The 11,262-nt window shown below is 39.2% G+C and overlaps 1 protein-coding gene across 1 annotated transcript; it reads left to right on the forward strand.

The window, feature by feature from the left end:
- The first annotated feature begins 125 nt into the window (after positions 1–125).
- On the forward strand, positions 126–3,871 carry xrcc3 (X-ray repair complementing defective repair in Chinese hamster cells 3). The gene is made up of 7 exons (XM_065257187.2): positions 126–458; positions 541–678; positions 756–968; positions 1,356–1,510; positions 1,587–1,799; positions 1,883–1,929; positions 2,529–3,871. Exons 1-7 carry the CDS (start codon positions 404–406, stop codon positions 2,764–2,766), a joined length of 1,059 nt encoding a protein of 352 aa, XP_065113259.1. The 5' UTR covers positions 126–403; the 3' UTR covers positions 2,767–3,871.
- The last annotated feature ends 7,391 nt before the right edge of the window (positions 3,872–11,262 follow it).

Genomic DNA, 11,262 nt, shown 5'->3' on the forward strand with positions numbered 1-11,262 from the left:
TAACATTAACGAAATGTTCATTATAAATTGTCTTTTATTATATATCTTAGTTAATCGTTTTTTAAGATACTTAAAAAAATTAAACCCCCCTTTAAACATACAGAGCCATTTGAGGACCCCGGACTTAAAGCGCGAGGATATAAAGTGTGTTGAGATTACGAACTGCTTTGTTTTTTACATTCACTTGCTTAAAATAAATTATAAATCGTTACATCTTTATCGCTTTTATGTCGTTATTGTATAAACATAACTAAAATTGTAGATCGATCGGACTTAAGACTTTGATTTTGACAGGTTTATTTGACCAGGAAGCACATTTTGTACAGTACAAAATGTGTGCGAATCTAAAAATGAATTAACTTAACTGTTACAGTGCACTTTTAATGGACCTCCACGAGAGGTGATGGAGTGGGATCAACTTGGGCTGAATCCAAGGATCCTTGCTGCTGTTAAAAAAGGTTGACGTGATATCCATAGTCAGGCTAATACTGAATTGCTCGTTTTCTTTATTACCTCGTTTCATGTTGCTTTATTGCTTAGCCAATTTTAGATCAGCAAAGGAGATCCTGTGTGTTTTGGGTCCAGATTTGCAGAGACTGACGCATTTGTCACAGAGTGATGTTAAGCGCTTACATTGTGCCGCTGCAGTTGCTGTCCGCAAGTCCCCTGCGGTCACAGGTAAGTTTGGCTTTACTTATTACAATCATTTAAAAGAATAGAAATATAAATTTGAATTCATTTGAGTGGTTTCTCAGCTTTACAGTTGATCAAGGGGGAATGTCCTGTTTTGGAACCTGGACACAGGCTTTCTTTTGCATGTCCCGTTCTGGACCGCTTGATGCGCGGTGGTCTGCCCTTGCGAGGAATAACAGAGCTAGCAGGCGAGAGTGCTGCTGGGAAAACTCAATTTTGTCTGCAGCTTTGCTTGTCTGTTCAGTATCCACGGGAAAACGGGGGGTTGAACTCAGGTAAAAGAAATATTTGTTTTTTTTCTGTTTACTCTATTATTATTATTATTATTATTTCTCTTTCATGGGGGTAAATGTAGTATGTGTTGCTATAGGAGTTGAAGTACTTCATTTTCACTTCATATTGAGATTTTGAATGCACCTAGGTGAAAAAAGTGCTCTAAAACACTTTTTTAGTACACTTAATATACTATTTTCATGCACCATATTTTATACTTAGTACTCAGAGCATTGTGTTAGCAGTCTGAATATCATAGTTCCCAGGGAACACGCTTTATGATAATATATATATATATATCTTGAATGCACTAAGTAGCTACAGTAGCTTTGTATAAAAGCATCAATGTACCGTTTATGCAAATCGTATTTTATATGGCGTGTTGACAGGAGCTGTCTATATCTGCACTGAAGATTCCTTTCCTATCAAACGTCTAAGGCAACTGATTTCCCAGCAGCCTCGGCTCAGACCAGATTTGCCTTCATCTCTGATCCACAGCATACGCTTTAGTGACAACATTTACATTGAGCATGTAGCTGACCTGGTGAGACTGGCGACTATTCCACTTTAAGAGTTAAACTGAAAACAATGGAGAATTCCTAATGGTGTTATATTCGCAGGAGGCTCTGCAGGCATGTGTGTCTCAGCGTGTGCCCGTGCTGCTCGAGAAAGGTCTGGTCAAGCTGGTGGTGGTGGACTCGGTGGCTGCTCTTTTCCGTAGCGAGTTTCAAGCCAATGAGGCTATAGAGAGGTCGCGCCACCTGCTGACATTTTCCAGCACCCTCCACCGCCTGAGTCATAACTATGGTGCACCTGTTCTCTGTGTCAATCAGGTCAGTTATTAATCTCACCAATTATATTTCATTTCTTACAGTTAGTCAGTTATAATAGTAGTTAAACTATGTCTCTATAACAGGTTACTGATGTTGTGGATGGCCCTAACCCAGGCAGGTGTGATTACGGGTGAGTGTGTGTCTGCCAGTTTAGACACCTGCACCCACAAACTGACCCATAAAAGTAATTTCAGGGTGCATTATATAGACATAAAGGGACAGTTTCCCCAGATATGATTTAGATTAATCCATGACTAGGCCTTTGCATATTGAGACAAAACATTGGCAATGATATGTTAAAATATGTCACTGCAAAATGTTTTTAAATTTAGGCAGCTCAAACCTGCATTTTAGTCTGAGACTAAAAGGAAATGCATTGTTCAGGAAACCACCCCTATATAGTTTAGCATAAGTTTGTACATAGGAATACTATTAGAGGCTAAAAGGGAAAGATAAAATTGGGAAAGCCAGAATTGGATTTTTCATTATTTTACTTTGTTTATTTTATTAGCAGAAACATTTGAATCTTTTTATTATAGATATTCTTTATAGGTATTTATAGAAATGTGCATGCTAGTGAGGAAAAAAAATCTGTTTTTGTTATTGAGCACCATGCAATCTTTCATTATTTCTATAAGCCAATCTTTTAAAACCACCCAACAATTACTTTCATAGTGTTTTTGTATACTGGAGCTCTCTAATAAGTCTGTTATAACTTACTATACACAGGTTGGTGGACAGTAAAGTGCTTCCTGCATTGGGCATTGCATGGGCCAACCAAGTGATGGTAAGACTCATGCTAAGGAGACAGGAGGGGTGCGTAATATCAGAAGGCCGAAGCAGTGCTCCTCGAAAATTAGAGGTAGTGTTCGCTCCACACCTCCCTCGAGCAGCCTGCCTGTGTGGGGTTTGGGAAGAAGGAGTTCGAGGAATTCTTGAGGATGACCAAGAACCACAAAGCTGTTAGCGATGAATCATTTACAGAGCCAAATGGAGCTGATGACAAGACTCTGTTGATCAGAAATATAGGAGTCAACAGTTGCTAATGGACATGTTTATAGAAAGAGAAGTAATGGTTTTGTTCAAATGGACTATACTTTGTGAATAATGGCTAGATTGTTTTAGCATTTAAATGAATACATTGAAAACATCAGTTGCTTGTATCTTGTAAATGGGTGTTAAGTGCAAACAAATTAGTGACTACTAAAATCTAATATTTTTAAATAATTTTTAAAAGTTTATTATGCTGTTTACACGCAGTATAAATTGTTTTTCTTTTGGTATGAGCGAGTCAGTAGCGCATCTAGATCAGCACTAGAGCACTATAGCCACCTCAATAATATGTGATTTTTTTTCTCAAAAATAATACAAGAATTATGTCAGAAATACAGTATTATTATTATTATTAATAATAGTGTTATATTTCTCCTTTATACCAATTTTACAACAACACTAACCCATTGTCAACACTAGAGGGCGCTGAGGTACAAAAAACTATGTGAGCTGGCCACATCTAATTTATGGGATCCTCATAATACCGGGGTGGCATTTTCTGGTCTTGCAGGGCCACAGTCTTGCAGAGTTTATGTCCAACCCTAATCAAACACACCTGAACATCATTTGCAAGTAATAAGACTTTGGCTCTGTCTGCCGCCTTTGGGGGCAGCATTCCAGGGCATCAAGGCACATCCCAATCTCATATTTGGTTTACTTCCTGTCTTCTGAGATACCTTAGCCGTTTCTCAATGTCAAGGAAGGATCCTCGGAAGCTAGAATTTCGAGGATGCTACGTCATCGACGTCCGTCGAAGGACTGTTCCAATGTCGAGGATCCTCGAAATTTCAGCCAAGGACTGAGTCCTTTGTTCGAGAAATATCCCATATACAGGAAAGGATGCATATTTGTATCCGTCGCGCTCTTCACGCGCTGAAATCACCCACAATCCTATGCGCGCAGCACCGAAAGCACACCTTTCAAGCACGCAATGACGTAATGACGTGCACTTGTTAGCCTGTTCCATTTAACGTGTTCTCCGAATGCTTAAAGGGACACTTCACCCATTTGCATTAGGCTTTGTATAGTTAGAAACGCAGTCATGTTTTTGAATGGTCATGCATAATTATCTCAGTTGCTGCTGAGACAGGAGAAATACAGATTTCAGTGTTGCACTTCCTTCTTTCAATGATGTAAAAATCATCATTTTGCATCATTGAAAGAAGGAAGTCTAATATCTTTGTTGAGAAGGTGTGTCTACAAACACCCCTTTTCTCGGTCAGATAGACACCAAATGCTAAATGTATGTTACATTTCGACTACAAATATGACACACTTTCAATCAAGATTAATGTTTCTACGGGTGAAATGCTCCTTTAAAAGGAGCCTCGCCTAGCCTCTGAAGGAAGTGACTTGTAAGGACTAGTCCTGCCAAGGAAGTATCCTTGACATTGAGAAACGGCTCTTCATTGTCTTGTCCCGCAATACTGTGCGTGGGCGTGCACAGGAAGTTTGATTGGTCAAGCCTGGTCGAAAAATAAAATGGTGGCAGAGAAAGTGACTGGAGAACAAATTTAGGCCTTGTCCCAAATGCCACACTCAGGACTTGTGGACTTTCTCAGAGTCCACACTTTGATGACATCATGCAGACTTTAGGGACCCTTGACTCGAGTCCACGAGTGCGCACTGGAGTCGTATTTTGGGACAGACTCGAGCATCAGAGAGGAGAAGTTGCCCATCAGTGTGAACAGACTCCCATCCATCCGTCTGATTCGTCAGATTGCCCTGTCGCAAGGAGTTTTCAGTTTGTAAAGTGCTTGAAGCCTGCTGCAGTGCAGTTTTTGCCGAAGACTGCATCAAGGGTGCAAAGGGGGTGCTGATGAGAAAACTTCAGAGCGTAAAAATGACAGATGGGACACCCTACGGACTCTTAGACTAAGTGAGCATGCACAATTTAAGTCACGAGACCAAAAGTTCACATGAAGTGCGCCATTTTGGACAGGGCCTTATATATAATAAAGTTTTTTTTACTTTTTACACCTTTTGATTGCATTTTTAGCAAGACATTAGTATTGTAGTTTTCAAATATGCGGTTAGTTATCACAAAGGTGCTCTCTGTTTACAGAATTCCATTAAAGTGCCTATGATGGCTGTCCAAATGCATTTTCCAGAGCTCATTGCCTCATTAGGAAGTGCCTCATGCAACAAGTCTGCTGCTTTAGCTTTCGGACGCAGGCTTTGGTTATAGGGTTGGAGCAAAACTCTGCAGGACTGTGGCCCTCCAGGACCAGGAATGCCCAACCATGTCCTAATAGATTATATCTAATTCACAATCTGTCGCATGGCTAAAGTTGGGGGGTCAGACATAACAATCAAAATGAGACCTGATCAACAGAACATGTTGATATAAGACTTTGCATTATGTTACACATTCAGTACTTCTTGGGGGGCATACTTCTCCCCATTTAACTCATCCTGTCACCATGGCGACGCTCAAATGGGTCATCTGTCCCAGTTCGACCACCCCCACCCTCACCAAGAGAAGCCCCCTCACCATCTAACCATCACTTCATCCATTACAATCCCCCTCCCCTCCTGCCATGAATGCACATACTCTCTCTCAGCTGTTTACTGCTGTGCTGATGAAAACCTTGTTACGTAACACCCCAGGTCTTAACACTACACACAGACGGGCTTTCAGAATAAATGCACAACCGCCCACATTCACAGCATATCTGCCACCATCTTCAAAACAGCCCTCGGGCTCTGAGAGGTCCTTATACTTCAGTATGCACACATAAAGCAGTCTTAACCCTGACTCTTGATTTGTCAAGCAGGCGTCTGTTAGTATGCAGCCCACGTCTGATCGTCTCAGCCGGAGAAACGGAGCGAGCAAGGCAATGACTGCAGGCTTATCCATCAAGCTCTCTCTCTTACACACACACACATATGCACACACAGCCATCTTGGGAAAGAGACAGGAGATATAAACGGATTTAAGTGTTAAGACCTGATAGAAAATGTGGAGCGTGTGTTTATGGGATAAGATGTTTAATATAAGAATGACATAAATAAACACTTGATGTTACACACAAAGATTATAAGTGTAGAGGTGTACATTGAAGTGTACATTAAGACCAAAAGGTTAAAGGAAAACACCACCGTTTTATATATTTTACTATGTTCTTACCTCAACTTAGACAAATTAATACATGCCTACTTTTATTCAGTGTGTGCACTTAATCTTTGTACAGCGCGTTGTGAGTGTGTTAGCATTTAGCCTAGCCCCATTCATTTCTTAGGATCCAAACAGGGATACATTTAGAAGGCACCATAAACTTACATGTTTTCCCTATTTAAAGACTGTTATATGAGTACACAAGTAAGTACAAAATAAAACATGGTGATTTTTTAAGCGGATAAAAAATGAGAACTATTGTATGACGAAAGAGCACTTAGTTTGCATCACTTCGACTTTGGCGCACAGTAACAGCATCAATCCTTACTACCCTCCTCGCTCAATTTTCCGTCCATATTACTACACCCAAAGTGCTCTTCCGTTTTAGTTGGTTACCATTTGAACCTGTTGATAAGAGCTTAACTACACAACATCATATCTTTTTTGTTAAATGCCTGGGGAAAAAATGACATTTACATTTAATGACATACTTTACAGCTTTGTGGTGCCACATTATAAAAAAATGCTGGGATATTTCAACCGATGGTTGGGTTTTGTTAGCCTGGTCCAACCAGACTCTCGTACATTAATTTCATTTGTACAGAGTCTGGCCACGCTCCATTGCAAAGCGTTACTTCCGTTAAGGAGGGTCCATTGTTGAAGTTTAAAACTATTGGATCTGCCCAGAGTCACTCAAGATCTGCCAAAGCCAATCGCTAACGTGTGGTCGTGACGTATATCATGCACCGAAACCGGACGGAAACAACAAGTCAGAATAATCAGACAAACAAAACTTAGCAAACCTGGTTCTTGCTCCGGCTTTAACTTCTGTATATTTGGCAGTTTTGCAACAACGGACCGAATAGCTTTGCTCACGTCTTTCTCCGCGGCCATTACTAAACTACAACTCAAACTGACGCACGACCTCAACGTCATCGTTCTTAGCCACCCCCATCTGTTCGCTGATTGGTCCTGCAGATTTTTGCAGGGGAAAACGAAACTCTATAGAGCCATCCCAGACGTACTGCTGAAGCGAAATGAAAATTAAGCGGAAGCACGTAGGAGGAACGCAGCATTTTTGCTGATTATCATGTCATCTATAGCTCTTATGACAAAGTTATTAATCACATGGCATTTTAAGGCTCAGGTTAGCTCTTGAGTGCCCATGTATTTGATCTCTCCATGTATTGTACACCTTGGTATAGACAGAATTCAACACACATAACAATCTCTACCATATGAGCTACAGCCATGCTATTATTACATTACCTACAGCAGAAAAGCACATTTGTGATGTGGTGTGATCTTTACAGCATTTTTTTTTTAAGTAACATTAAAGCATTATACCATTTGAATGTTCAGGTCCCATATGTGCAAGAAGCCTATATGATGAATATAAGAGAATATGAATGTTTTTTATGACTAGAGACAGGCAGCCGTTGGTTGCTAAGGCAACCAGGATTAGTCCAGCCCCATTGGTCCCAGCTGTGATGCCAATTCTCTCTCCAGGGGGGTCTTAACTCCATCCGCCATGCAACATGAAACATCCAGCTAAAAATATGACAGTCTGTGTGAGAATATAGAATACACATTATTTAAGCAACTGAAGTATGAAATGATTATTGATAATTCCAGCTTAGATCATGGATCTGTCCTATAAGCAAAAAATACTGATAATGCTGATTGTTTATTAACCTTTTTGTAAATGTAAACAAACAAGGAGAGCGAGAAATGTATGATGAGTTGCATGTACTGTCTGATGGGGAGCATGTCCTTATCTGTCATCTCTAGTTATACAGATGCAGATGTTTACCACAGGTGGAGCAGTGAGTTCAAATGTTAGTAATAGAGAGTACCAGCCTGTTTCAAACATAGTTTTTTTGGCTATTGGGTAGCTTCACAGTTCTGGAAGGAGCAGCTACAAGTGAATTATGTAATTCATGTCTATAGAGACTATCTGTGACTGGAAGACTCTTGGAGCCATTAGAGGATCTCCAAGAATTCAAAGTGGTTCCAGGCTTGATGCTAGTTGAGACAACATTCAAGTGTACAAAGTAAACAAAAGTTGTCACTGGGACAGTACCCTTTCAAAAGGGTACACTTTTGTACCCAAAGAGTGCATATTAGTACTTCAAATGTACATATTTGTACCTAAATGGTACATATTAGGACATTTTTTAAAGGGTACTGCCCCAGTGACAGCTTTGTACATTTATTTTTGACACAGTACAGTCTTTACAAAAATCTCCCATTTTGAATTAAACTGCAAATAGGCTACCAATTCATATTGAAAAAAAAACTGATTTCAGACCAGTACACAAAAGCAATCCATGGCAATGCCACATGGAGCAGGCATGTGAAGTAGTGACTGGGAGTATTGTCTACTTGCGGATTGTTTGAGATAAACAGTAGTTTTATTCAGCTGGAACAGAAAAGCCGGCTGGGTTGACCCATTATGCAGATTTTGTCAAATGGGGGGCTTTGCGCTCTGGACCCTCCCCACACAGAGACACATAAGTAGGTCACATTTGTCATGGATGCAAAGTAATACTTTATCCAGCAATTCGTTAATCTATATAAAGAAACCAGAAATTAATAAATCATGCATTATATTGTATTTACACACTGTCAACAACCTGTTTCTTTATTAACTATTAAATATTCATTACTTTTAACACAGTTACAGCCTAACTGTGCTTTCTATCTTGCACACACACTTAAATTGTCAGACGAAACCAGACATTGTCTCCGAAATGTTTTGGGAAGAATCTGTAATGAGGCAAAGGTATTGTGCTGAGGAAGCCATCCCCATGGTAACAGGAAGCCAAGCTGGATAAAATACAATCGTCAGCATCAGTGGGAGGTAAATCTGAGGATATATTCAGGGGGTTTGTTGGTGTGTGAGCATGCAATAAATAAAACACATCAGCTATAAAATATCTCATGGTATGAATTATTGATGATTGCAATTGACTTTCTGCAAAAGAAAGATCATTTACTGCTCCTCACATAATGCTTTGCATCAGCAGGATCATGACTACGCAGAACAAAACTAAATCAGAAGGTCAACGTTTCAAGTACATTTCAGTACAGTTCCTGTTTTTAGCACTGCCAGTACAGTCATAGACTGACCCCCCCACCTGTTCCTAATATACCTAATAGCATTATGTAATCGTCTGAATTGTACCAATTTGGCTTTGACTTCCCAGATAGCAACATGTTCTGGGCAGAATCGGGGCATTACTGGCTTAAATCTGGCTCTCTTTTGTTCACAGCCTTGTGCGAAACAGCATTCGGCTCAGGTGCGGCATGAGTCTAACCAACCAAAAGCAAAAGCTCTGTGTTGTTGTTTTTTTTTCAGCTCTGTATTGTGACTCTTTGTTGTTCTGTATCTCCAGAATCCTGGAGAAACGTTGTTTCGCTTCACTGTGTGTATTGTATCAGCTATATGGTGGAAATGACAATAAAGCTCCTTGAACCTTGAAAAGGCATCGTTTTGGCTTGAGTTTGGTCAGCAGAAAAAGAAAATATTTGGCTGAGATCTGTCTGAGGTTTGGTTGGATGAAGGGTGAAAAACAACCAAAAAGGTTTTTGCCATGAAGAAATGTAAAAGGTCTAAATATTTTGTAATGACAAAACCTTTAAAAAATGTATTCAAATAGCAGACACTTTTCAAAACCTATTTATATAAAACCAGATTTACAAATGAAAAAACAACTCATCTTAAAAGCAATAATAATACTTATAATGGGGAAGTTTCTCTGACAGGGCTTATCCTAGTCCCAGACTAAAATGCATGTTTGAGCTCACTTAATTTAAATACACCTTGTATGACACATTTTAACATGTGTTTTGTTTAGTCTCAAATGCACATCAGTGTTGTTATTTGTAAGGTTTGTCTGTAAAAACAACTTAAATATCCTAATATAAGGCCTAGTCCTGGATTAATTTAAACCTTGTCCAGGATACTGCCCCTCTGGGTACTAAGTGTCCTCCTAACAAATAGAGCCAATGGTTCATAAACTGGATAAATAAACATACTGCATAATGTCTTAATAAAAATGCAAAAAGGCTTGTGAGGTTTAGTAATATGCCCCAATATGTTTAAGTTTATTAAAACAAAAACTTTATAAAATAACATTTTTATTGGCATTAAATGCAAATAAAGTCTCAATGTGCAGTATACAAACAAAGTTATAAATAAACAATTCAGTCTGCACTCTCATTACAAAAGGGTGTTTAAAGTTCATGGCTGAAGGGGTATTTTAAGTTTTAGTGGGTTTTTGTTTCAGTTCTTTCAGTTGTCTTAGTTCTTTAAGCTGTTATTTTAGAAATAAATGAGATAAGTTACTTGGTTGCCTTACATTTTAAGGTCAATTTAACTTAATATTAATTAAATATTAATTTAATATTAGTTGACACAACAATTTTTACACTTTTTTGAGTTAATCTAATAATTTTAAGTTGAACCAATGAATAGTTTTTTTTGTTTTACAATTAGAGTAGAGCTTGACGTCAGCCTGATTTTCATTTCCAACCGAAACAGAGTGCCTGTCCAACGTTAGAGCTTAAAGGAATAGTCTACTCATTTTCAATATTAAAATATGTTATTACCTTAACTAAGAACTGTTGAATCATCCCTCTATCATCTGTGTGTGTGCACGTAAGCGCTGGAGCGCGCTGCGACGCTACGATAGCATTTAGCTTAGCCCCATTCATTCAATGCTGCCATTTAGAGATAAAGTTAGAAGTGACCAAACACATCAACATTTTTCCTATTTAAGACGAGTAGTTATACGAGCAAGTTTGGTGGTACAAAATAAAACATAGCGCTTTTCTAAGCGGATTTAAAAGAGTAACTATATTTTATGGCGTAATAGCACTTTTGGGAGTACTTCGACTTGGCGCAGTAACACCCTCCCTCTCCCATTATGAGAGGGAGAAGGGGAGCGGACTTTTCAGGCGAGTCGAAGTACTCCCAAAAGTGCTATTACGCCATAAAATATAGTTCCTCTTTTAAATCCGCTTAGAAAAGCGCTACGTTTTATTTTGTACCACCAAACTTGCTCGTATAACTACTCGTCTTAAATAGGAAAAACGTTGATGTGTTTGGTCACTTCTAACTTTATCTCTAAATGGCAGCATTGAATGAATGGGGCTAAGCTAAATGCTATCGTAGCGTCGCAGCGCGCTCCAGCGCTTACGTGCACACACACAGATGATAGAGGGATGATTCAACAGTCCATAATGGGTAAATATTGGACAAAACACACTTCTGGGTTAAAATTGACC

Source organism: Paramisgurnus dabryanus, chromosome 12, assembly GCF_030506205.2.
Source record: "Paramisgurnus dabryanus chromosome 12, PD_genome_1.1, whole genome shotgun sequence".
Classification (NCBI taxonomy): domain Eukaryota; kingdom Metazoa; phylum Chordata; class Actinopteri; order Cypriniformes; family Cobitidae; genus Paramisgurnus; species Paramisgurnus dabryanus.